General features: G+C 44.7%; 2 protein-coding genes across 2 annotated transcripts in view; one reads left to right on the top strand and one right to left on the bottom strand.

Moving 5' to 3' along the window:
• The window catches only part of T265_10374 (hypothetical protein), a gene marked incomplete at both ends in the record, with an annotated part of 68,216 nt that extends 44,963 nt beyond the window's left edge, over positions 1 to 23,253 (top strand). The window contains 9 exons of the mRNA XM_009176730.1: positions 551 to 700; positions 1,091 to 1,159; positions 2,733 to 2,906; positions 6,122 to 6,277; positions 8,744 to 8,865; positions 10,078 to 10,140; positions 12,214 to 12,245; positions 20,394 to 20,431; positions 22,511 to 23,253. Coding sequence (XP_009174994.1) covers positions 551 to 700; positions 1,091 to 1,159; positions 2,733 to 2,906; positions 6,122 to 6,277; positions 8,744 to 8,865; positions 10,078 to 10,140; positions 12,214 to 12,245; positions 20,394 to 20,422 — 795 coding nt within the window. The remainder of the gene's footprint in view (positions 1 to 550; positions 701 to 1,090; positions 1,160 to 2,732; positions 2,907 to 6,121; positions 6,278 to 8,743; positions 8,866 to 10,077; positions 10,141 to 12,213; positions 12,246 to 20,393; positions 20,432 to 22,510) is intronic.
• On the bottom strand, positions 9,323 to 9,784 carry T265_10373 (hypothetical protein; the record flags this gene model as incomplete). The annotated part of the gene is made up of 1 exon (XM_009176729.1): positions 9,323 to 9,784. The coding sequence occupies one exon, from the start codon at positions 9,782 to 9,784 to the stop codon at positions 9,323 to 9,325; it is 462 nt and encodes a 153-aa protein (XP_009174993.1).
• Positions 23,254 to 26,068: the final 2,815 nt, after the last annotated feature.

Genomic DNA, 26,068 nt, shown 5'->3' with positions numbered 1-26,068 from the left:
ACGCAATCGTTGGGAATAAACCGCCTGGTCGAATCGCTCGCACACTACCTTCGAATCCATAATATTGCCCATCTGTACAAAAAAATGGTTGGTTGTTGTAGTGATGGAGTTTGTCGTTTTGGTGTGCGAACTGTAGAATACTATCTGCGCTGCTAATCAGTCATCTGTAGCTTAATGTCAGCGGTTTTTTTCATTTCCGTGAGACGTTGATTCACAGGGCTGTAAAATTATTTCGAGTTTGGGGATGGGAATTCAGTCTTCGTATTCTGAAAAGGGTAACATCTTCACCACCAGCCTGCCTTATTAATGCAGGGTAAGTTGGCCCCATAGTACGTGATACCATATTCTGGAGCTCTTTGACAGTTTAATTCGTTTCAAAACTCTGACATGCATTAGTTAGCTTTACGTGGAACTATTCTCAGTAAAATTCGCCCTAGTTTAGGACTAAACCTTTTGAGACCTACTTCCTTTCGTCATTATTCTTCAGCGGATTCTCCCCAGGCTTTCTTCTGTTTTTCCATTTTTTCCATGCCTTTCGTCTTCTCTCCAGCCCATTCAGTCGATACTGGAAAACCTAATCACTGCGTATAAAGACACCAATCTGGTTGCCCCTCTGGACCAAACAGTTCAAATCTGTGTGAGCGCTCTGGAACGGACGAACTTTTTGGATTCAGTGAACTTTACACAGGCGATCAATCAGGTCAGTTATGTGATGTTCCTCTACGAGGACTTATGTGCCTCTGCTGTTCGACCGCTGTTCTGTTGCGTCACAAGGATACACAAATGCTTCGGCATGCTATTCGTACGCAGAGCTATGCGACAAGTTTAGCGGATCGACACTTTTTAACGACTTACGGGACGTTAATGCAATGTCATTCATGGGCTGGTAACGCTTATCTTTGTATTGTATCAGTCATACCGAACGATTGAGCAGTGGGCATACACAGCAGACTTAACGAGAGTGTATCGAGAATTACAAGGGCTTTTCACACTATCTTCCTGTATGTTGAGTGTTTCGGATCACACTTGTCTGTCAGCCGTTATCTCGCATTAGTTTCTAACTCCTAGTATCATACGTGCACTTTTTCAGGCTGATTTATCCGTTACCCAAATCGACGACCTGGAGGGATTCGTTTCGAGTTTACGAAAATTAAATGCGGTATGTTGGTTTCTTTCCTCTGTGTGGGACTTATCCTCACTACTACCATCATTTTCTACATCGAATCGCATGATTTAGTCCGTGGTACAACTAATTATATTTCTAGGCGAGAGGGAAATTATCGAATGGACGGCGTATTTCGGGCGGTTTTCATAGGAATGCTATGTCCATCTCTTGATATTTCTATGTATACTCAATCTCGAGGTCCCGTTTTAGTTGACGTGTCTCTCAAGCACTTTCCTTTTTAGTTTCGTTCAACAGCGGCAACGTTTTTCGGTCATTTCGTTTGTAAATCGTTATTATATGGCGCTAGTTTTGATAATCACTTTTTGAACATCATGGCAACCACAAACGCCTGCTAGGACCGGTTTTTAAGACATGCCAGATTGTCTGTATCGTTTGTGGTTATGCGTGTTATCTGACGTTATTGGGTTCAGACGCAATTGATGTACGTGGTGCGGCGTGGGTAACAGTTTGAGACCACGTCGTGCAAAATGCCAAATACCGAATGGTTCTTGTTTATGACTAGTTTCATCATTGTTAGTAACCTCGGTATGAAGCAGTAGTCTTTTGAAGACAGGCTGCTTTCTAAAAGAGGAATCATTTGGTTCAGCGTTGAACATCACAGATCTTCCAGGTAGCCTTCACCTCTTGCTGGTGACCTAGTTTGAAACAAACGACAGTGAAATGATTGAGCTGACCCAAGGTTGTCACCTAGCGTCACATTAAAATCTCATGAATCAGCTATATATCGAAATATTGATCGATGGGGTTCTAGGTCGAGTGGCTGTCCATTTGTTCGCCGAGCTTGCTGCTGTTTCGTCACCAGTTGTGTTAAATCGTCAGTGGGCGCAATTATTGCAGAACAATGTGTTGTTGGTTCTTTTCCTCAGCTCATTCTAACCCACTCCAAGACACTAACTGCTCTAAGTTTATTATTCATTCGGAATTCTGGCGGATCCGGATTAAGAATTTATCCAAACGCTAGAATATTGGCGCAACCCGCAAACCGTATGTGATAATTACTTGCTTAGGTGGATATTAAGGTGTTGTCCTCATATTCTTACCGGCACAAGGAGCGATCACGTCCCTGTACCTAATCAAATTAACATTCGCTCCCTCAGTCTAACTGCTTGTCAACTTAATACCTGTTTTCTGTCACGATGGTGACTCGTTTAAGTTCATTTCACAAACGTGCTCTGTGTTACGTATTTTGTACCGGTAAACATTTTCGAAGTGTGCTACTTTCTGATTGAATATCACTTAGAGGCCACATACGGAAACTGTCAGCAGATTGCTACTGACAACCCGTGTTCATCAGGGACCGTAGTTGTTCCTATACCTTATTTCGTTTTCTTTGGAAGTCGGTAGAGTGAGACTTCGGAATCAAACTAGTGTGTATATGGTCGTTTTTGTGCCTCTAAAGCTCATCAGTGAAATAGTACAAAGTTGATCAAGCGAATCTGAATCAAGTGTTACTGACTCATTCCATTCATTTTTTAGTTCATACAGCATCTTCCTCCATGTTCTGATTTTCGCCTGCTTCCGTTTCCACTTTCATCATCCTGTCTAGGAGGCACTTACTCCACATATAGATGAACTCGTTCAGAAGGTTGTGCGGTTGGACAAGGCACGGGCCCAGGCACGCCATCTTTACACCAAACTCGATAGCATTCCAGGTCAACGGCGGCAACTCAGACTGCAACTCTCTGAGTTTAGTCGCAAGTTGGCAGAATCTGTTCAACTGGTAAGTATCTGTATGTAGCTTTCGTTGTCGTTCGCCTGTCGCCTTCAGCCCAACTACTTCGGGTGCTTTAGCCAAATCATTTCTTCAAGCGCGAAATTGTTTATTCGATGCGCGTGAATCACACGTGTTCATGTGTCCATTCATCCTCGTTCTTTTACGGTGCCACACATTTTCGGCTGTCACTGATAATGCCACCCATGTCTGTTGCTTTTGGTTTTGTCCCCGATTGGCTGATGGCAATCCCATGCCGTGTACGTGAGTCATGCTGGTTATGAAAAAACAGCTGTAAGAGCGACAAATTCCAGTGTCAATATTTTGCCTCCTGTTCTGGGGAATAGGGGTGTTTATTCTTCCCTTGTCTCTACATCTCCCGATTCCTACATCTTATCGATCGACTAGTTTCACTAAGTTAGAATAATAGCTCCTTAAGCTTCCTTGACAACCAACGAGTTTGGCGTGGTCTCGTTGGGTTCATTCTTCTATGGAATCATTTTGATTATCCCCAGCAAAATTAACCGATAAAGGACACTTGCTTTCCGTGTCTAAACCCTCTAGAGAACATCCATTGTATAAGATCCCGTTGGATATTCACCGTAATAGTGGGTGATATGGCGAAATGGCTCAATGGTTAGAGCGCGAATTTACTAACTGGAAGGTCCGACTTCAGCATCTTGACTGCTCCTGTATAGGCTTGGGTAATCTAGCAGCATCCCAGCCCTCATGGTTCCTTCTCGAACTGGAAGACTTCAGCATCTTGACTGCTCCTGTATAGGCTTGGGTAATCTAGCAGCATCCCAGCCCTCATGGTTCCTTCTGGTGACAAGGCAGTTAGGCACCGAAATGGTGTTACAGCTGAACGATAGGGTGGTTTTACAATAGTTGGTAAGTTCCATCGGTCTCGGATAACAACCACCAGTCGCTGCAATTTATTCATTGTTGTAGGAACGTCCGTTTCTTGATACGTCGCATCGTCGTGCCCCAGTTATATAAGACGACAGCTTCTGTAGTTTACTCTGAGGTACCATCACCAAACTAGGGAGCCTCTCGCAACATCAATCGTACCTGTCGGATCGTTGCATTTATCGGGCTCATTTCCAGAACTACTCGTCACTCCTACCGAGTAACAAAAGTTGAAAATGGACTTTATTTATAGTATCGAATTGCGCAAACGTTTGACCTGCCTTCAGTGAATTCATCCGATCTTTTTTGAAAAGCTTCAGGGAGAGCTCTGGTGACCGATTTCTCATGGTCGTTACAAATGTGTTACACCCAGAGTTAATCTCCATGTTTGGAGTTCATTCCACCTTTCTTAATGTTGGTGTGAACTTCCTAAGCGCAGCCACCTCTCGTTAGCTTGAGCGTGCTTTAGCCTCACGAGTTCTCGTTAGATAAAATACATCTCAACACTTTATCGGATAAAGGAAATTCGCGACTGCCACATTTTACAAGTCCAATCATATATGAACTCTTCGCCGAATTTATTTTCGAAGATGGTTATCCTTGTCTCCTGCTTCCTTTCTTAAAAAGGGCCTGAATTATTTGGTGTTGTCAACCGTGTTTTTACCCTTATTCATTCACGATGTCTTCCTGTTGTAGTTGACGCACCTTATATTATTTGTGTTGTCAGTTTCGTATGATAGGAGCAATTTCTAAGGTGATTCCCTCTTTAAATGGTTCTTATGTTGTACCAATTTCGACAGTCACATTCTGACCATCGTCGTACCGGGCGCTGTTTTTTAGAACATGCCAGATTGCCTGTATTGTTCATGGTTATGCGGGTTACCTGACGTATCTAGTTTAGTTGCCTCTGCCATACTTGATGTGACAATGTGTCCCCAAGCGTGGTTATCACCTGTTCAATGTTGGGACAAGGTCAGAACAAACAACAAGCAAGCCATTCAAAACGGTAAACTAACAGGAACCAGTAGAACTGTCTCGGTATGTAACATTCCTTGTCGGGGTGTCTATTCCAGAGGTTTTAACTAGAGTCTTTTCATGTCGGTGTAAAAATATTCGTATTGGATGGAAGAAAAACGAAGAGTGCACGTAAGGATCCCTTACTGCTCGTAAACGCCTTTAACTGCTACTCGTTCAGAACTATTACACACAATCCATATTGATGTAAAATTCACGAAGTTTTCCAAGTTGCTCTGTTTACCATATATTTATGTCCCACATTCGGCTGAACCTCAAAGTCGATTCGCTCGAACTGCTGGTTGAGATGTGTGATAATTTCAATTAACTAATTAAAAACAAATCTTTTAGCTGTAACACCCTTTCGGTGCCTAGCTGCCATGCCACCCGAAAGGAGCACGACGGCTGGGATACTATCAGGTTGCACACACCTAGACAGGTGAAGTCGAGAGGCAAAGATCGGGTTCGAACCACGGACACCCCGGTCAGTAAATTCGCGCTCTAAGCACTTGGGCCATCTCGCCCCCAAAATAGTACTATTGCCGATCCACTGAATCATCTCGCAGCTCAAACATCCTTCATTTGTCAGCTTCGTTGCATTGTCCTATTCCTATTTGTTTGTATGATTTGGTTTGGTCATCATGTATGTACATGTCTCCGGCTGCCTAGGAAACAGGGTTTTTACTTGCTGCGTGTGTTTTGCAGTCAGTTCTAATTAGCATTAGGCGCATTCGTTGGGGGGGGGGCTCATCTCGAGGATTTAGCATTTTCAAACTCTCACTTCTCTTACATCCCTTGTGGAAGTTCTAGTGACGCACGCTGTCATTCTCACCACTTGCATTGTTACAATCGATATTCCTCCTTCGAATGCTTGCGAAAACAAGAATCCGAGTGTGGTATAGGGTTGACCGTACTTGAGAAAAACTGACTATTGCATGGTCTTTTTCTGGCCTTGTCTTCAAAGATCTCGTCAGACATAGGGAATGTGGTTTCACTGTAGATAACATTTGTCAGCGTTGATTGTATGCGCAATCGTGGAGGCAAAGTGGCTTGTGGATTTTCAAAGGGTTCACATACGCCAGTTGGATAGCATTGGTAGACTTAATACTTCTGCCGACCCTATAATTCTCTGTGGTGCCGCAGCCCGCAATCACCACGAAACCGGTTAGCGAGTCATCCACACCCCAATAGCTTTTCTCCAACCATTAAGCATCAATCTCATTGACCTCTTTTATATCGCTTTTACAACCGATTACTTCGGTACAATCGACGACTGTGTACATTTTTCCATTTTCACCCAGACCATGGACGTGGGGCTGAAAAATTTACGTCCTTTGTTGGAACACGAACTGCAACTGGCAGTAATTGCCACCTGGCGTGACATCCCCTGCCAGCCTCTTCGTTCAGCTGTCAAAGGCGGCGTGGATGCTGTTTGTGTTATGCCTTTGATGCCTTTGGTTAGTGAAGCCTTTTTAAGTGCTTTTTTTCTCAATCGGTAACCACTTTTCTCATGGTTTTAATGTGTCGCAGTTCTTGGTTAGCCTAACAACTATCCTTATGTTACTCATCAACGGCCTTTCAGCTTGGTCATATCCCGCATTTATTAAATCATGTTTCTGTAAGCGGAGGTCAACTTTACCCTACTGTACTTTGAAGTTTACGATGGATGGGAACAGCTTAGCAGAAGCTTCATACCAAAACCGATGCAGCGATTCGAGTGGGCTTTAAAATTAAGATGGTTCATCCTGGCAAAAATATAATGGATCACTTATTTAGCCTCCCATCTGATTGTTTTCACTGAGAATTTCATTGCATATGTTATGCGTTTTTCATCTTGAAGGTCTAAATATTCTCTAAAACTTTATTCGATATGTTCATTTGAGGTTCATGAGATACAGCTGCCTCGCTGGCTTGCACACTGTCGGGCAAATAAAGAGGATAGATGGCGTGTTTCTCATTTTTCAGTTTGTGTTTCTGTGTAGGTTTCGGAGAGGTGAGCCGATGAACACCTCCGAAAGGCCGAACTTAGCCGTTGTCTTTGTCAGCTGTGATGAATTACCAACGAGGTAGACTTCTGGGTCACAACCTCGGCTTTCTTACCGCAAAGCTAAAAAAGCTGAAGGGCTTCTTACAACTCTAAATGATCTGCTTAGTCGCTGTATTTCCAGCCAGAATACGGTTTACTCTAGTCCTAAGGTGCATCTCCAAGTGCTCAGGTTTGCAGGGACATTGCAAGGCCCAACTACACGAGACACTCTATACGCACACACTGATCGGGAAAGTCGACCACTGGTGATCGTAAATGGTTATCTTGCTTATCAAACAATTAGTGGGAAATAACACAGTCCGATTCGACAGCGTACGCACCCGACTGTCAGTTGACTTTAATTGGTTAACAAGTCACCACGTCTTATCTCGTTTTTCTGTACCAGTCTGATTGACAATACACTATGCTTCTAATTTTGTTGAGGTTCGCGAGAGTGCTGCACTCCACTTAGTTTTAACCTAAATAAGCAGTTACGGAGCTTCCAATTCCCTGTAGTAAACAGGTTGAAGGCTGCATTCAACCCGAAGTTCCAACCTAATAGGTCATTTAACTCAAATTTATGAATCTCTCCAGAGTTGCTGGTTCATGCGCTATTTTCTTGTGGGTCCCGTATACTTTTTTTTCAATGATTTCAAACCTCATGGCTCATCTTTCAGGTGGAATATTGTCCTGTTTGGTCACGACTTCCCCTGTGATGTTCAGTTTCCGCTTCGTCTTTCATTCATAGTAACCCAGTGGTTTGGTTATTGTATGGTCTGTTGCACCTACTTACCCAGGATTCATGCCACAGTCAGTTTCATACAACGCAGAAAATACATTGAATGGCTATTTTGATCACTGCAACTGATGGCGGGTTTCAGTACAAACTTCCACTTTCGTCGATCTTGACCACAGTAGTATGATTAAGGGAATGCTAAAAGTTCGTAACTGTTTGTTCCCTTTGTTCAAAACAGTACGTGATTGAGTTTTCGAACATGCATGTTTATTCGGTCCTCCCATTACTGAATGGTCTAACTGGCAACACTGGTTTCCCAGGAAACTCATATTTGCTACTTTATCATGAAATATGTTCTTTACATGGCGACAAATCTGAAGACTACTAATCAAACGGCCCGAGGGTCGAGCTATCAGAGTGCTTTGATTGGTGAGATTCCGCGAACCAGTTTGGTGGTAAAATCTCCAGTATCATTGCACATCTATTGCCTATTGTGTGAGGATAACAATTTGGACGGGATTAGGCAGTGAGTGATTAGCAGTATCGACAAACGATGGCTTGCTCGTAAGTAACTGTCTCAGTTAAGAGCCATTCAGGTCCCATGTGAAACTAACTATTTGGTCGGTCCTTTCGAATAAGAATTTCCTGCTTCAAGCGGAGCTACTTGTTCCAGATTCAGTAGATGATCTCTGTTAGAAGATCACTTTCTCTCGTCACCGACGCTTTTCCTATTTTCAGCTGTTTCCTGCTCACCGTGTAACAGGTGGCTTTTGTTCGGAACTGAATTTGCTTCATAGGGGCTTTTGAGTGCTGCTGCTGCTGCTGGAGCTTGATGGCTAGCAGTGAAGTTAGCACTGACCTCGTGGGTAAATGTTATCGGAGGTCTTCGGAAATGCTCGTTTTTCACCATGAGATTTCATAGTCCTGTAATTACTAGGGTTTTTACTTGCGCTATCCTTGTGCAGTAAGTGACATCACAATACTCGTAAGAATGTGTGGGTGCTTGGTGTGTTGCGTTGACTGTGGCATTGTACCACTATGAACGCTCCGAGTATGAGTGCAACTGTCTAGTTATGGGAGTAGATGGTCCACATCAATTACCCTTTTATTACTACTGGACGATCTAACCGTTTTATGTTCTGTCTTTTTTTCCTTATACAGAATGCTTTTTGGGCAGGTTTAGGCCTCACGCTGTGGCTCTTCATTCCACTAATCATTTTCGCCGTCAAGCTGGCCGGTTTATATCGAAAGACGGAAAAGTACAGTTCGGATTATGAAGAACCGTGAGTTTTATCATCCGTCCGTCCTTTTCATTTCTCTCTGTGTTTACTGTTCTCTCATTGATTTTCTACTTTCGTTTGTCAACCGCTGATCCTGAGCATTACTCTTACTAGAAATTTAGTCTGCTGAACATCTTTCACATGTGCAACGGATAGGTAACAGCGCACCGAGGCATCATTAGTAGAACCATTTGTTGTGGATCAACGAGCGATTTTCCGGCTCATGTGACACATTCAGAGTCTTCTGTGGCCATTCATTTCAGAATCAAAGATTGTTTTTTGGTTGGTGCACAACAATCTGCTGGGGAATTTAGGTGAGGTTGTCGTTTTGGGTGTGTCAGAATGGTTTTGGGACCATTGCTTCACACGTGTTGTTCGCGTATGAAGCGACCTCATTCGTTTGATTTCAAACCAGTTTGCTCTTCACCTTATGGTCACCTCAATTTTGGAAGAATTCATTTTATCCTGTAAGGGATCGATGATGGTCTCCCGGGTTTGAACGGCTGCTGGTATCGAAACTGGAGTTGCACTTATGGGTCTCCGTTCGCGGACACTTTTCGACAGACCATATCAGCACGATTTGTTGCAGACAACCACCCATTGCTTCGATTCGAACGATCCGTTTTTCCAGCCGTCGCGCGTTTCCATCATGTTGCCAAGTACTTGCCTGTTTTGTTTCAAATAGCTCGCCACGTGTGCCCTGCCACGTGCAGCATTTATCCGTCGCTGTTTGCGTCCCTGTAAACAGGGTGCGTGAATGTGATGTACGTTTCAACTTGTCAGCAAATGGTCCCGTTACGTTGACCTCAGTCTGCCACCTTAACTCCTCATTTGGTACAGGCTGGTCTCGGTTTGACACTCTCTTGTTGGCCGTGCATCTCGCATACTGATCGACATGTGCCAACCTTTTTAAATGGTGCATTACGATGCGTTTAACAGTTCAGTTTTGGTGACTTCTCAAGGGTCGCCTGTCATTTGTAGTTCATGTATTTAGTTCCTTATAGTCTATCCACTAGATTGTTAAATCTATAAGGCTCCTAACAAGTCACTGGTTCTCCTCGTTTGCACGGGTTTGTCCTGTGATTTTCAGTGTTGTTACTGACTGCATTCTTAAGTGGTCCGACTCATAGGTCTTCTGAATGTGCGATTAGTGGTCGCAATCACTAGTTTACTTCGCAGCTCACCAGTTTAATCCGTTTTTTAATTTATTTGCAGTGATTATATCTCCTATCGTGGGTTTTACATGCGTCCGTCCAATGAATCTCAAGGTGTATCTCAGTAAGTCTTCTTTCTCTTCAGGTTTTCTTTGATCAATCTCTAGTGTATCAAGTGACTTGGTAATCGAAGACATTTTAGTGCACTCCGTGGCGACTATATATGAGGTAGACAGGCACGGCTATATCGCACATTTTCAGCGAGAGTTCGCCACTGTTATCAATAGTCCGTATATACCTGCCTGAAAATTAATATATCATCGGTGTCAAACGCTTCAACACTTCCTGATTCTTAATCAATGTTTAACCGCTCCTAACTCTCTTTCCTTACCATTTCCACACTGTGTTTCCCTGGAAGCTGTTCCGTTTATTAAGCACTACGCTATCTGCTTGGGCAGATATGTTGTTGAACCAGGCCTTGGTTTCATCTCTTCCTGCTTATCCGTTATTGGTCTCGGTTTGACCGGGAACGGCATCGGGCACTAATTGCTTCCTGATTCGCCTGTATCTCATTCTGTCTGTCTATCAGACTTGTAGCATCGATTTTAAACCAACATCCTTTCCAGCCGTCCACCATAAGCCTCTCCCTAATTGCGACATTTTGGTCTCTGCCGATCACCCTTATGGACGAGACGATGTTCACATCAACACTGTTGTTGTTGTTGTCCTACCATCGTTATTTGCATATAACGGCTAGCATCTAGATCTAACTTCGGTTCTGGGACCGCTACGGCCTACGCAAACACACACGCCTTGTTCTTTCGTGTCCGTGAATCGGCACATCGGTTATACGCAGCTGGAGTACTCAACCGAATGTCCTTTTTGTGGTGCACCAACCTGATCGATATTTCTGTTTCGTTTCAGATTCTTATTTGCAAATTAATTATAGTTTTTCCTCGATAAATACTCTCATTTGTACGCAAATTTGGATTTGGAACGAAAAATAGAACTCCATGATGCTGGATACCGAATTAGGGCCAGAAATAGAATGCATCATACACGGACTTCAAACCATAGCACTGGGTCTAGCAGGTTTGTGGGTTTCACTGGTAACCGAACAGTCCGTGAATCGCAAGGTGAATTTCGGGCTTGCATTGACCGGTTCTCTAACGGTTGGCACTGTGGTTGCCTTTGGGACTCATGTGGTTCTCTTATCCATTCATATACAGTGCTCTTCTCAGTTCATTAGGCCACTGATTTACTATCTAGTGTCTTCAGGAAACAGTTCAAATTTCGCTTTCGTTTCATTAGTGTGAACTTTCGAAGTACGCCTACTGGCTAGATGAAGCTTTGTTCGACCGTTTGTGTCCGTAACGAATTATTGATCCAACACAAAACCGATACTATCGCACCCCGCCATACAACACGAAAAATTTTAGGTACCCATGCATCACTTTTATCTCTATCCAGCACTTTCTACTACTTTGGACCGGCCTGCTCATTGCAGTGACTGATGAGCCTCAGTAGTTACGACCACCATTCTTTGTCCGTACCATACAGGTTACGATTAGTAAAGCAATAAAAATGATCACCTTGAGAGTGCAGCTAGAATTATGGTTGTAAACTAAGCGAAAAATGCTGCGCTTCAGACAAGCCGAAACATTCTCACAATCCGTATGTCAGCCGCATGTTTATTGTCTCCAGTGTGCGATACATGTTTGGTTACCCACAGGCTCCCGCCAGTTAGGCTGACGCAAAGCATGTTTTGAGACCCTCGGGTCACTGCTCCTGTATCGAGATGCAATTCTGTTTTGTGTCTAATTTTCATTTTGTCTTTCATCTTACCGTGTCTTGTCATAGCCGAAAACCAACTTCGGTCCTCCCAAATAAAGTTGTTTTCTGAAAGTCAACAAGCAACGGTAACGTTCAACGCTGCCTTCCACATATCCTATGATGGTGCTAGACTTAGCCGGACAACCTTCTAGTGTCTTATCTGTTATCTGGTGGTGATCCCCGTGTGAACTGTCACTGCACCTACACGGAACCACTCATCTCATCTGCCGGAATCGTTGGGTTGCACCGTGTCTACCGCCTTCCTATTATTATTCACATTTTCCTTCGTTATCATATTGTTGTTTCGCACTCTGGTTTTAAACAGGGTACCTTAACTCAATTTTTCGGTTTTATTGTTTGTCAGGAAACCACGAAACAAGTTGCGGAAACACAAAGGTAATTTAATCGATCTTCCAAACGCGATTATTACCTTGTCTCATTTGTCCCTCTTATCAAATTCGACCTTTCATCACTCGTGCCTGTCGAGGATTGTTGTTATTTTGTTTGTGCCTACACGTATGACCTAGGTTGTTGAGCCCTGTTTCCTGCTGTAATGATGTTCTCCGTCGAATTGTTTGACTTTCAAAAGTCTGTTTGCGTGTTGGAAATTTTTGGATTGGCTTGAATTCAACGGAGAGTCTTCCGCCTTCAGCACCACTGTGCCCGGACACTGCATGCTTCTCTAAACCGGAAGCATCCGCGTTGGAGAGTAAGAGGCGAGCGAGCTAGTCTTACATGCTTGTAAGCTATATTTGGTTACTTGTTTGGACTTATTCTTTGATACGAATATCAGGTGTCGCCATCAAACTACATTTAGCTCTTTACGCGTATGTTGAATGGTCTAGTAACTATGTTAGATTTGAACCTGCACTGCTCATGTCTGCTTGTATTTCCATCCTTCCCAAACTTCATGAAGACAAAAGCAGGTCGTACCACAGAATGTTCGAATGGGAGTGAATGGAGCCACGTATTTGTAATCTGGTGGTTGACTTCCGACCCTCGGGTATTCCGACGGGATCGTTTTATGAACTTTTGCTGTTTCATTCTAATATGATTAAGTGTTGATATCAAGTGCATGTGCCACTGTCGCATAATGACTGTGGTCATCGTTTTTAAACTCAATTCAAATGATCAGCTATAAGCCATGCAACATATGCACATTGGTTCCAGCTGCTACAGTTTCGATCACCGGTAACGGGGGTGTGGGGCATTCAGGCAAGCCTGGGAAGCGATGACATGTTCATTTTGTTGGGAAACTGGGTAGCCACTCATCAAAGGTGATAGCTTTAAAGCACGAGCGCCACTGACTGCGCGATTTGGTCATTTCCGCGAACGTCATTAACCACTGGTGATTTGAGTCTAGAGGTCCTCATCCAAGGAGGTGGCAGTTACCCACCCGACTAAGTTTACTGGTTAGTGTCTTCATTGCCTGGTCGTACACTGTCCACCTGTCGGTCGCTTCCACTCAGCACATAGCTTGAAGGAAGGAGCTTTGCTAGGCAAATTGTCCCCTAGTATGCGGAGTACATGTCCCAACCAGCGTAACCTATGAAACGTGAGTACTCCATCCATCTCGGGAGAGTTCCTTCTTCCTAAGACCATTCGGCGTACCTCAGCAGTGCTAATCCAATTTTTCCATCAGACGTAGTCAATGCTTCGAAGGCACTGATGGGCAAACACCAACATCTTCCGTATGTTTGCGCGTAGAGACCACGTCTCTGATCCAGACAGCAGTATGGATCGCACCGACGCAGTGTGACCTCTTCCCTTGACAGACAAGCCCACATCACATCGGCGTCACAGTTGTCGGAAGTTGGCAAAAGCTGTCCTGACCTGCCCGATTCGAGAATTAATCTCATTTCTCGCCAGTCCATCGGAGAATACACAACTGTCCAGGTAAACAAATTTATCGACCACGTCGACTGGCTCGCCTGTAAACGTGAGGTTTGGGTCTGACCCAACTCAATATTGTAGCAGCACTCTACATTTTGCAGGCATGAAGCACATACCAAACCGTGCGGCAGAGTTATGTAGGCTACTTGAAATCGTTCGCATCTGGGAAGGATCTCAATCAAGAAGAAAAATATGGTTTGCGTACTCACTGTCTTTGGAGGAACGTCCCGGTAGCATTTCGACTTCCTAGGTTTCAGAGGCAAGCAGAAGAATTTCAAGCAGCATATCAATAACAAAGTTAAGGAGGAAAGGGAATGAAAACAACTTTATCTTGCACCACTGGACGTGGCGAATTCAGTTGAGGGCTTCCCGTATACTCGTACGCACCCACAGGAGTTCGCATACAGTGCCCTCATCAGGGAGAGAAATTTGGAAGGGACACCTTTGGTCGCCAGACTGCCCAAGTTGCTGACGATCGACAATCAAAAGCAGCTTTCAAATCCAGAAAAACGACCAACGGGACGTCTGAAGGAATGGCGCTGTTCAAAAAATTTTTTCAAAGTAAAGATTTGGTCGATGCATCCTCGACCAGTGCGAAATCCAGCTTCATTCTCACGAATCTGTCTCTCCCAATAATTCATCAACCTGCGCCGAATAATGCCAAAGAGCACTTTAGACGCGAAGTGTACCAGGCTGATACGTCGATGGTTTTCACATAACGTTCTTGCACCCTTTTGAGAACTGAAATGACGGTCGAGGAGCTGTATTCGGCTGGTATTCCGTTTTCGTTCCAAATCCTCTGCAGTATAGTTGTCAGACTGTACACCAGGACCTCGCCACCATCTTTGGAAAGCGCGGGGTGTAGGTCCTCCGGGCCAGGTGCCTTGTCGAGCTTCAGGACTGAAATCTCACGCTGGATTTCGGTTGCTGATGGTGGGTTGTCAGTGTTCCACTTGTTTCTTCCAGCGGCTGTGTTGAAGGGGACCAGGTGAATTGTTCTTTGAAGTTCTCAGCCAACCGCTGAAGACGGCGATTGAGGGAGTGGATTGCTGTTCCGTCTCTTTCGCATACTGCCTCACTGACATCTGCCTTCTTTTGACCATTTGATCGGGTCAGCTGAAACAGGGCGCGGCTGTTGCCTGCAGCGAAAGCCTTCTCCATTTCCTAGGCTTTCAACATCCACCAGCGTTCTCCGTCATTCTTTAAGCTCCTGATTATCCGGTATGCGCCATCATAGTCGCTAGTTGCTCGTATGGCCTTTTTGGCAGCAATGAGATCTGTTGATCTCCAAGATATCCTGTGCTCATTGAGTTGAGTCAGATGGGTTGACCAAAAACAGTTTTAAAAGCTCACAGCATAACTTCTTTCACTCGCCCCCATTCATCCTCCAAGCAGTCTTCGTCGTCCACGTGACCGGGTGTTTCTCGTAGTTTTCTAGCCTGATTAGCTCGATACTCTTTAGCAACTGAGACTTATCGAGCTTCTCTCCTTCGTGTGCGCGAAGTGCTAAGCGGGCCCGCACGATGGCGTGATCAGAGGCAGGTTGCCTACTCCAGAAGGAACGACAATCCTTAACTGAGGCTCTATATTGATAACTGATAGCCATATGGTCCAACGGAGTCAACGACTGTCTTGTGGCAGGTGGCCTCCAAGTAACTCGCTGTGTGCGTATGTGTTGGAAGTTCGTACCGGCCAGGAACAAGCGGTGATCTGCACACAGGTGAAGAAGCCGCTGTCCATTATCCGTACGGTCAGCATCGACTCCAACCTAACTGTGCTTCTTCCGGACTTGGGCATTCATATCACCCGCTGGGATTACTATATCCGTCCTTTTTGCTGACCGAAGCAGTTGTGCCAGATCTTGGTAAAACTCGTTCTTCTCATTCTCATAAGTGCAGTCTGTTGGGTCGTATGCGATTACGACAAACAAACACCGTTTACCGCATCGACCTGCGCTAATCTCAGATCAGCCAGATAACCGCACAGCGTAAAGGTGACTTTACTGGGATCCAGTCAAATATGGCGCTCTCAGCCTTGGGGCTGAGTGTAACTCCCGCGCCGTAGAGGCCAATAACCCTTGCGTCGGGATCACCGGATACCCAAAGAGCGAAATGTGAAACATCTGGGCTCATCCTAAGTGGCTTGAGGAGCACGACCGAAGTGGGGTCTTGTATGCGTGTTTCGCAGACACAACATACATCGATAGAGAAGGAAAGCGAGATTTCAGCAAGCGATGCCTGTTGCCCAACTTGACATAGAGTACGGAAGGCTGCAACGTAGATGAGATCTTTTGAGGTTAGTAGGTGATTATTTTGGTTTATTTTTCTGGGCGATGGTTGAGACACGGATTGGCTAAAGGATTGGCAGATGGGTTGATTGCACTGAATTGTACGATGGGTTGGGAGGGAATGAGGGGGTTGGCTGGTGAACGAAGAGCTGCAAGGGCAAATGATACTTCCCAGTTGCCCAAGTCGAAGAAGGGGGGTTTGGTTGAGGTACTCCACCTTGAGCCTTTGACTCAAAAGTCTGACCTACAAGGCAGTGGAAGGATGTAGAGTTTTGTCTGGGTACCCTACCCCTAGCCTCTGACTCGCGAGACAGCGATTGTTAGGGTTTTTGGGGGACTCCTCCTGGAGCCAATGACTCAATAATCTGACCTACTTGTCTGTAGGGGGTCGGCCTGACCCGAGGGCGCAGGGAGTAGGGCATTACTGTCTCACTCCTGATGCGACTGCGCATAGCGAGTCCTTTTTCAGCAGCACCGGGCTCTTTGGTTTTAAAAGTAGTGGCCTCGTTTTGGACAATGCGCCGGCGGTCGCGGTCAACCGTTGGGCCATCAGAGTGTGCGGTTTTTGGGTCGACCTTTTCTAACCCGTTCTTCCTTGGAGGAAGGCAGCATCGCTGCTTCCATTAATATGGACATGCTGGTTGCCTGGGGAAACGCCTTACTACCTTCAGACTTCTATCGCAGAGGACAGTACGACTTTACTTACAGACCGCTTAGTAATACGATTACTCGCCGTCCTTCGTCTGACTGCTCCTTGTTGGCCTACCTGTCTTTAGGAACTGAGCTCCAGCCAGTATAGTCCGCAGGATCATTGCAGCACAGAAGCCCGACCACCACGACAAGGTCGGAGTCGCCTTTTAAAGGAACGGGACGAAAAATTTACTTGTGCTTAGCAGTTTGCATACCATTTAAACTCAACTGCACAAAATTGCAGAATGTGCCGGTTTATCTGGAAAGGTCTCTTGGGATCGTAGTTTGCTGGATGTCTCCTAATCGATTCGTGGGATCGACAACAGCAAGAATTTGGAACCCTTTGCATCGAAAATAAAGCTTAATTACCATTTGTTTTTCGGATGTCTCTCTCTGGGTGGAAGATCTTACTTCGTCATTGTCAAGTGTGTGCAGCAGAAAAACGGGTACGAAAAATGTTAGCGCATCATTGATGACTTTCACTTTATTGAAATCGAAGATGTTTGTGAAAGGGATGTGGCGAGCCTAGTGTTCTAAGCTTTTGGATCACGAGGGAGTGCTCTCATTTGATGGAGAATTTTTACCAGTCCCAAGACCACCTTTCTGTACAACCCAAGGATACACACACGCTCAGAAGCTTCCCCCAGAGTAACTCGCTGCTATTGTGTGGGTGATTCTTGATGTGCTTCAGAAAATCGTGCCACTTACGGAGTCTTCCTCTTCTGAATATAGGGGACTGATGAACTTGTGAATGGTGGATGCGACCATGTGAGGGTTTGTTCAGTGTTACTTTGTGTACGCGCACTAGCCGCCAAGACCACCCATGGCTACCCATATTCAAGTGTAATATTGTATATGAGTACCAGAGCTTCATGGAATTTATTTGTTTACTTTCTGGTCATCAGACTTTTATGACCATCTTTCGATCTCCAGATAGGGAACCTTCCTGGAAGAAAACGATATCGCAGCCGAGCATGGTTGTTCGCCTTCTTGGCTGAACCAGCTTGGCTATCGTTTTAAGTGAGAGAAAATGAGGCCGCTTTTTTGGAATCCTTGGGGCAGTTCACTCCATAGTTTTTCCACGGTTTTTCGCTCTTGGCATCTGCATTTGGTGCTTTGGTTGCATAAAATCAACTGACCGTGGCTGGAACAATTGTTTGAGATTATTCGTCGTCTACGTGTTTACACGACTGAGCGTCCGATGGCTTGTTATGCTTTTTTGCTGCAGATATTTTGCTCTGATATATGCTGTCGTCACGTTCTCAATTTGGTGCGAAAAGCGCAGTCTACGGGTCAACACTTATTTCGACTGAGAAGTGAAACCGAGTGTTGAAAATAGTGTTACGCCCAAATTTCGTCAGCTACATGAATATGTTTGTTTCGAGTGTTGACCTATTGTCCTCATTATTCTGATGACACTATGGTGGTTTTCATTTCTACCAACTGATGAATCCTCTAGACAATCAGATTGCTCGCGGTTGCCTTTTCAAAAACCCCTACCATGTCTTGGGACCTGTTCGACAACGCATTTCACTTATTGGACGTCATTAGGCGGGCACAGATACCACAATTACTTGATCTGACTGTCGGTATTTTACACTCTTAATCAGTAGACCACGCATTCGCCAAACACGAGAACCTGATAAAATTTTTTAAAGTCAGCTAGCTGGCATTCACACCCGGGAAGCTCTTTAGCCAGCTAGACCGCGTCTTGACACTCCCAGTGGCTGTTCTCGCCTTTTGACGCGCTACAGAAATGATCATCGGTAGCACCGTCTGCTCCTTAAGAGCCGCTCATATTTGGGCCCGCTTTCGTATTCTATTCACGGTCTAGTTATTACGACGACTCGAGGGGGGATGGTTGATTGGTCGGGATAAGCGGTCAAGCTGCTCATAAATGTTGCCGTTCTTAAAAAAAGAAAATTAGCAGCAGGCGAGCGTTAGCAACGTTGCAGCAAATCAACAGTGCACCAGCTTTCCCAGTGTCTGTGGCTGAGCTTGTGACTAGTAGAAATTAACGACCAGCGGATCAGGTGACTCTTACTTTATGAGTGTGACACACTAACTTGATTATATTATTAGTTCTTCAATTCATCTTCAGATGATCGTTTGTTTGCTTGAAAATTTTGACACCTGAATTGTAAATCAATCGGGGGTTGCGACAAGCACCAGGATCCATCTTTTCGATTGGTCGTGATATATTTACACTCCGATGTCGAGCAATGCAATAGCAACATAAGTACACTAGGACAGCTAACTTAAGTCACTTCATTGAAGAAACTTTTGATATGGTTGTGCGAATGGGTTTCAGCTCATTTGTTTGAGTGTCTGCACTCAACAGCATTGAGGTTGTCTACTGTTGTATTTCTTCCCAGAAATCGTTGTGAATCCACTCCCAGGCTCCACTCGATTTTTTCCGGCACGATTGTGTTTCATGCACGCAATTGGTTGGGTGTCATTTTGGCGACATTTTTTTTGCAAAAGTGGGGGTTGCAGATGTTTTCCATATATATGCCTCGAATTCTGTTCCTTAGGCACTTAGTTTGTGCTACATTTCGTTCGCTTACAGGATGTATGTGCCCGTGCCTCTAATTTAGTATGAGCTAAGCTGCGGTTCTACAGTCTAGCGGACTTGTGTGCGGGAAGCAGACAGTGGTTTTTCACCAATGTGCATTGAGAATTTCGGTAAATTTGAATGTTCCTCTTCGTGGTCGAACTATTTGTTACCGGAAAATGTGTGCAAAAGCAATGATCAGGTTACCTCTCTTAGTCGAGTGCACATGGGTGTCGGGGTACCTTTTTACCGTATCCAATGAGTTGAGTTTGTATTTTCTTCGAAGACCAGCGGCTGTACATCACTGCGTCGGCATCCGTGTCTCTTACTGAACCTTTGTTCACCGGATTGTTCATTGTTTCGTTTAGTTACTTCATATATCTGATGTGTCTTTTGTTTCTTCTTTCAATTTTTGGCAAAGTAAATCACTTCAGTGAATCTTTCGGACTGACACGCGGGCGTCGCACTTGTGATGCGTCGGACGTTTTGAGGGTCTATCACACTCAGTCCTACACCAAACCAAGACCTTTTCTGCTGTTTAGTCATCTCAGTTTCAACGACTTGATTCTGGTAGTACCATCAGATTCCTAACAGTGATTGCCGGCTACACAGTGCTGGAATCAAGCTTGTTTTCACATGAATGTGACTTCTCGCCTAATTCACTGTGGTTTGACAGACTTGTTTTGTCCTTGGATTTGACAGCACCGGAATCGCTTAAGCGAATTACGGTAACCTAGACAGTTATATGATGCTTGCGTCGTTGTGGCTACTGGTGTTAACCTACGGGTGTTGAGTGAACACTGATCATGAGCGTCTACAGTATCAGCCTTATACCCCACCCTTTCAGGAGATATCTTGCTTATCTTAGTTGATTCGTGGCTGTCCAGTTCATGGGTAGTGGGGAATTTCTAATTTTGACTTTCTGATGTTTCCTTCTAGTCTGAAGTGGTCTTGATGAATTTTATGTTTTGTGATTGGTGCTTTGAGGAGCACCTTCGGGGAACATGTCTGCACGTGAACTGATTCACCGTTAGTGTTGATGATGGTCATTTTTGGTGGTTATGAATTACCTACGAACGCAATCCATTTATTCTATATCTTATTGTCTGTTTCAATTCAGGCTATTCTCTCGTCCCACAGCAAGTGTAAAGCATTCAGGTACATAATTTCCTATATTTTCGTTTACGATTAAACTCCTGAATCTACGATGTCGCCCTTATATATTTATCACCCATCTTGCTCTGCTGTCAATACAACATTTTAGGCTATGCTAGAACAATGATTTTTCACGTATCAAAATGATATCCTTTTTTTATCCACGGTCACCTGGTTTTGTTCCCTTATTTTCCATTCACCATTGTCCGGTTGCTTTTATCCCCATATTGTGTTGATTAGTGGCTTGTTTTTTTCCTGTATTCATAACCTTGGTGGCTTTCTCTTCATCCAATGTGGGTCGGCTATGGGTTTTTCTCAACCCCTTCATTTTTGTGGGGGTGTGTCCCCTTAGTTTGGCTCTAGTCGCTTTCATGTTTTTCTCTCCCTCAGTGGGCCATCTTTTGGAATTTTTCGTTCTCAATCCTCCTGTAAATAACTTGCTAATATATGTGTAATCGTGCCCCTCCTACGACAGTTAACGTGGCTCCGCATAACTCACTCTTGAGGAGGTTGACTCCTGCGGTGTTAACTGTGTGTATGTGCTACTGACCATGTCAACATACTTGACCAACAAAAACGTGCCACGAATATCCTTGGCTAGCCAGACGTCGCTGTTGTGCTAGTCGTTGCTTTATGGTCGTTTTCCAGTGGCACTAGTGAAGTGATCGATTTCATCTGGTAATAATGATTAATAAATGATTGTTTAAGGTGTAACACCCTTTCGATGCGGAACTGCCATGCCACCCAAACGAAGCGCGAGGGCTGAGATATCCCCAAATTGTTCAAAAGTAGACAGGAAAGGTCTAGTTGCCGGGTCCGAGTTTCAACGACGGGTTTTCGCGTTCGCGCCTTAAATATTTGACCCGTAACAGTTGTTTCCAAGACCACAGTGCCTACATCTCAATCTCTCTGGAGTTTAGTCACACCAAGCGGGATTGCTCTCTGCCTCCATCGTGTTTGCCAACTGGCCATCATAGTTAGGCTCGATCTGTTAAGCATACGGGCAAAGAATGATCCGACCTATATACGTTATGTTCAGTTGGTGGTTGAGTCATTCGTTAGCCTTGATAATTTTGTCTCAGACTGAACAACTGAGCCGCTAACATTCTCCTCACATCAAAATGTTTCAGAGAACAGTCATTTGGTTCGAATCGCATCCTTACGGGAACTGAAAAATGCTTAAGGTTGGCCTAAATACATTTCGTCGCCTGCCAACGCATTTCATTGCTCGCTCGCATTTATATGCTAATTTATTCCGTCTAGATCACGTGCTGCGTTTCTGCATCTCGAGGCACATTTACTCAGCTGTAAACCGTTTCATCCTGCTGAGAATTCGCACATGATTCAGTATTACTGCATCCAACTTATCAACCTAAGCTGGTACAGAACACGCAGTCTAACAAGCTCAACTAGCAAAACTGGTGTGGAAATTCCGCTGATAGAAGCCTAGAATTCGTCGTCGTTTGTCAGCTCAATGAAGTTGTCATAACCAAGGAAATAGTGTCGTCCACCCATCAGGTGTTCGTGAACGTACTGAATCCACAGTCAGTGAATCTTAGTTCGATAATATACTTACAGCTGTTGGAGTGAGGACCTGTATAAACAGTAACAACAAAATCTACCGGATATGACTGTTCTTACAACATCAGTGGTACAAGTGTAGCAGTATACAACGAAGTGACTAGCATGACTCGTGGCGAAGCGATATCATAAGGGGTTCCATGGGTGTCGAGTGACACGAGTGGTAGTGATGGTTCGTCCCGCTGGGCGAATAGACCAGTAAACAATAGTTTGACACGGTGCTTTAGACAGCAACAAATGAGGGGTTACATGGATTGACAGTTAAAGATTGTGACGACTTTCTGTACAGCTGTTCGAATCCATTAATATAGAATTGGATGTTTTCTGCCGTCTCATCGGAACACAATAGATAGGGAAATCGCCGATGTTAGTTTGTTCCCCTTCTTCCATTGCAGCACCTTTTGTCCCATTTGTTGCTTGGTTTTATTTTCCTTATGTGCCTACCGAATGGTACCAGTGGTGGGCACTCCATAGTATCTGTTTTTCTTCTTTTCTACACAGCCAAACCAACCAAAAACAGTCCCCACAATCGGAGCTCATCAAGCGGTCGTGGAAATGCACACTCCCGGTACCATCAAGTTTCAGTCTATCCGTATGACGCCTACGAATAGTTGCTTCTCACGTTGCTCCACCCACATCGCAACTACCATAAAATTAATTGAATACTTTCTCAATGAAGGATATTCCTATCTGTATTGACCCCGAAGCCCCGTGCCAGCTAGAATCGTGTCTATCACGTGTTTATCACCGGTTTAGCAGCCACATCTCTTTGTTTTTCATTGAAGCATCCATCTTCGCGCAAATTCCATCTGTTTAGGCTGCCGTCAGGTAGACCACGATCATGTCTCCGAATTCGTTCTTTTAATTGCTTAGTTTCCAGTCGCTTGCACTGAGACTACGTCGCTCTCCCAAACTGCTTCAAGATTACTATGGCCGCCCATCCGGAGTGGCTTTGTACAGACCGCTTCCTAATTGTCGTATTTCGTACACACAATCGCTTCCTCAACATCTCTATACAATTCATTCGACGTTTCCCCCGCTAACTTTCTGTTTTGAGTTTTCGTTGTGCTGCATACTAACACTGCAATTGATATCTTCGTGATTCGTTACCATGCTATCCACGTATGCTACCGCTGTCCCGCTTTTAATAGGTCAGTCGAATTCGTGCTCTAGATCTTATTCACTTCTTTATTCCGGGACGTGTGCACCACATTTTTGATCCTCGGGGTACCCTATTAGCCTTCCAGCTCACCCTGATGGATTCATTGTTTCTTCGGGTGTATGATTAGTCACTCTCCAACACACCGTCATCTGGAGGCATTATTGGGGATAACTTTATTGTCTAGCTTTTCTGTTCCGAGTGAAGTAGGGGATACCCGCGGTAACACGGCTTTTAGCGTCTGGAAACCTCGTTCTGTGGAACCAATCATTTGCCTGTGAATTGTGCATCAGTTGAAAACTTCACATTGACGGCATGTCTTGCTGTAGTGGGTAGCATTAGATAGCCCCTTCGATTCCTGTTTCAGTACGATCTTCGGGTCATCTGAAATGAACACCATCAAAAGAAAAGACATGTGGCTCACATTATGGGACGATGAAGTTTCATAGCGGGTAGATTTTGGTTCATTCGTACTAGTTCAATAAAGCGTGATGCGGAGGTCGGAAGGGATAACTCTCTTTATGGAGGCACGTAAGCCACTGCTAGAATGAGAGCTGGATGGCCAGAGAAGGATCTTAATGGGGCGTAAGTTTCTTAACCTGATAAAATGGAGGAATGAATGATGACTTAAGAAGACAGCAGCACTTCCTGGTTATGGAAATTGCATGTTTGTCTTCTGTTCCGGCTTGAATTTGGCAAAGGAGAAGTGCATATCCGGAGAGATCCAACTGGGAACATGTAAGAACTTTCTGGAACGACAATCTAGCCCGTCTTCAGTGCGTATTGGTCATTTAAAGCAGCGTGATTAGTTCATCTGTGGACTGTTCATGTGCCCAAGGTGTACTAATAACGGAAACTGGGGTGCTTTCTACTGTATGTGCAGCGGTATGCACTAGATGCATTTCCTCCGTGTCTCTCGATATCGGGTTCATTGCTTTCCGGGACTATTGCTTTCATTCGCGCCAACACAGCGAAATGCAGTTGTAATCGTCACATCAGAGACGGCAACATCATTGCTGACACTTGTGTTTCGCTGTCATGCAACTGCGAGCGTTACTTATGTTAAAAAAAACTCAGAACGAAGAAGGAAGACACTTTGGATGGGATGTGATGTTAGCCTACCTGTATCGTTCTATTTCAGAATGGCCACACTTTCAAGCACTCAATCAATCTGAAAATAAAATGAGTGCAGATGCCACGGCCATTTATTAGTCATTCCTTGCAACGTCACCAGCTAACATGTCTGGAAAGTCAGTTCGCGTCAATAAACCCCGAACTTCTACTAATCTGTGACACAGCAAGTCATACGTTGCCCACCTCGCAGTTCGCACCATTCTGAAGACATGGGGAATAACACTCACTCTGGTGAAAGGAAGAAACCCCTTCGCTGCGGAGCTGTTCATTAGAAAACAACAACTGAACCGTTACAGACCATTGGACAGAGGCTCTCATATGCACCTAGTTTTTGGAAGCCCAATATGCGTCTTCTTGAGATTCTCTGGATATTCATTGACTATCAAGTGAATGTGAACGAATGATACAGAGCGATTCCACAAATTCCGTAACAAATCCTACCTTCCGTTAGGCGGACTTAAGAGAAACCACACTACTCGCATGCCTCATCAGTAGTATCCACCATCACACTGGTAGATGGTTTCGGGATGCGCAACACAGTCTTCCTACCGCAGATGATAGTAGTTGGTGTTTCTTCGTGACTAAAGTACCCGCTGAATAACCAAATACCCGTTTTCTAACTACATAATTTCGAATTAATAACCATCCGATGCAAGTAATGATTGCGAGACATCGGCGTCCAAAACCCTGAAGCCGCCTCACGTCATCTCTCCACAGGGGCAATGTCTTGCAGCCATACAACGACATGGTCCTTACTGTAACCTGGCACACGACACGTGGTACACATTAGTATGCTTTTTTGACTTCACAAGCGACAAATCTCAAACGAGATTCGGGTTTTCAATCTCCTCATCAAACCCTGGCACACCGTGGTACACATTAGTATGCCTTTTTGACTTCACAAGCGACAAATTTCAAACGAGATTCGGGTTTTCAATCTCCTCATCAAACAATGTCGTCAAATCTAACAGAACTGTCGAGGCACATACAATTCCCCACAGCCGCCAGTGCTCCTTAACCTGCAAGGAACTGTCAGCTGCAGTACCCCGAGGCTGAGAGTTTCACCTTTATTCAATCCTTTGGAGTGTGTCGCGAATGCATTGGATTCTCCTCAGATGAGACCGCTTCTTAAGAGTGGTCGGCGAGTCCATTAACGTACTCTAAATGGAGCAAATATTCGTCGCGAGTAAAATATTTGAGCGTAATTTCGTTTGAAGCCACTCTAATTTAGTTTCCACACATCCAGTGTGTAGGATGCACTTCAAAAAGCGCAAGGCTTCAGTGGTCGGACCATTTCATAACGGACTTCGTCGTGACCTCCACCTCCGTAGTAAAACACAAACAGTGGCGTCATCAGTTCGACTGGCGAATCTGACAGCACATATGTACCCGTCTCTGGAAACGCGTTTCTGTCGGATAGGTATTCGTTTTATATCCTGCAGGGATTTAATCACACGATACCTAAGTGTAATTGTTCTTAGCTCCTTCGGTTTCAGTCAGTGAAGATGAGGGGAATTTGCACACCCTGGCTCAAATTTTCAAACATGAGCCATCTGCAGTCACACGCAAATAACTAAGGATGAGGACGCTGGAAAATCGAGCAGCAGATATTGTGGTGAAAACGGTTAAATTATGGACAAAAGTCAGGGGGTGAAGGGGTAGACAGGACAGCGCCGTTGGATGTGTGAAATCCTGGTTGCCGATAACCAGCCTCTTCAGCACGCAGACTGCACTCAAGCTCCAAATCAAATGTACCGTAGTTTTTG

This window comes from Opisthorchis viverrini (genome assembly GCF_000715545.1).
Source record: "Opisthorchis viverrini unplaced genomic scaffold opera_v5_366, whole genome shotgun sequence".
In the NCBI taxonomy this organism is placed as follows: domain Eukaryota; kingdom Metazoa; phylum Platyhelminthes; class Trematoda; order Opisthorchiida; family Opisthorchiidae; genus Opisthorchis; species Opisthorchis viverrini.
Note: the sequence above shows the minus strand (reverse complement) of the source record. Positions and strands in the feature narration are given on the sequence as shown.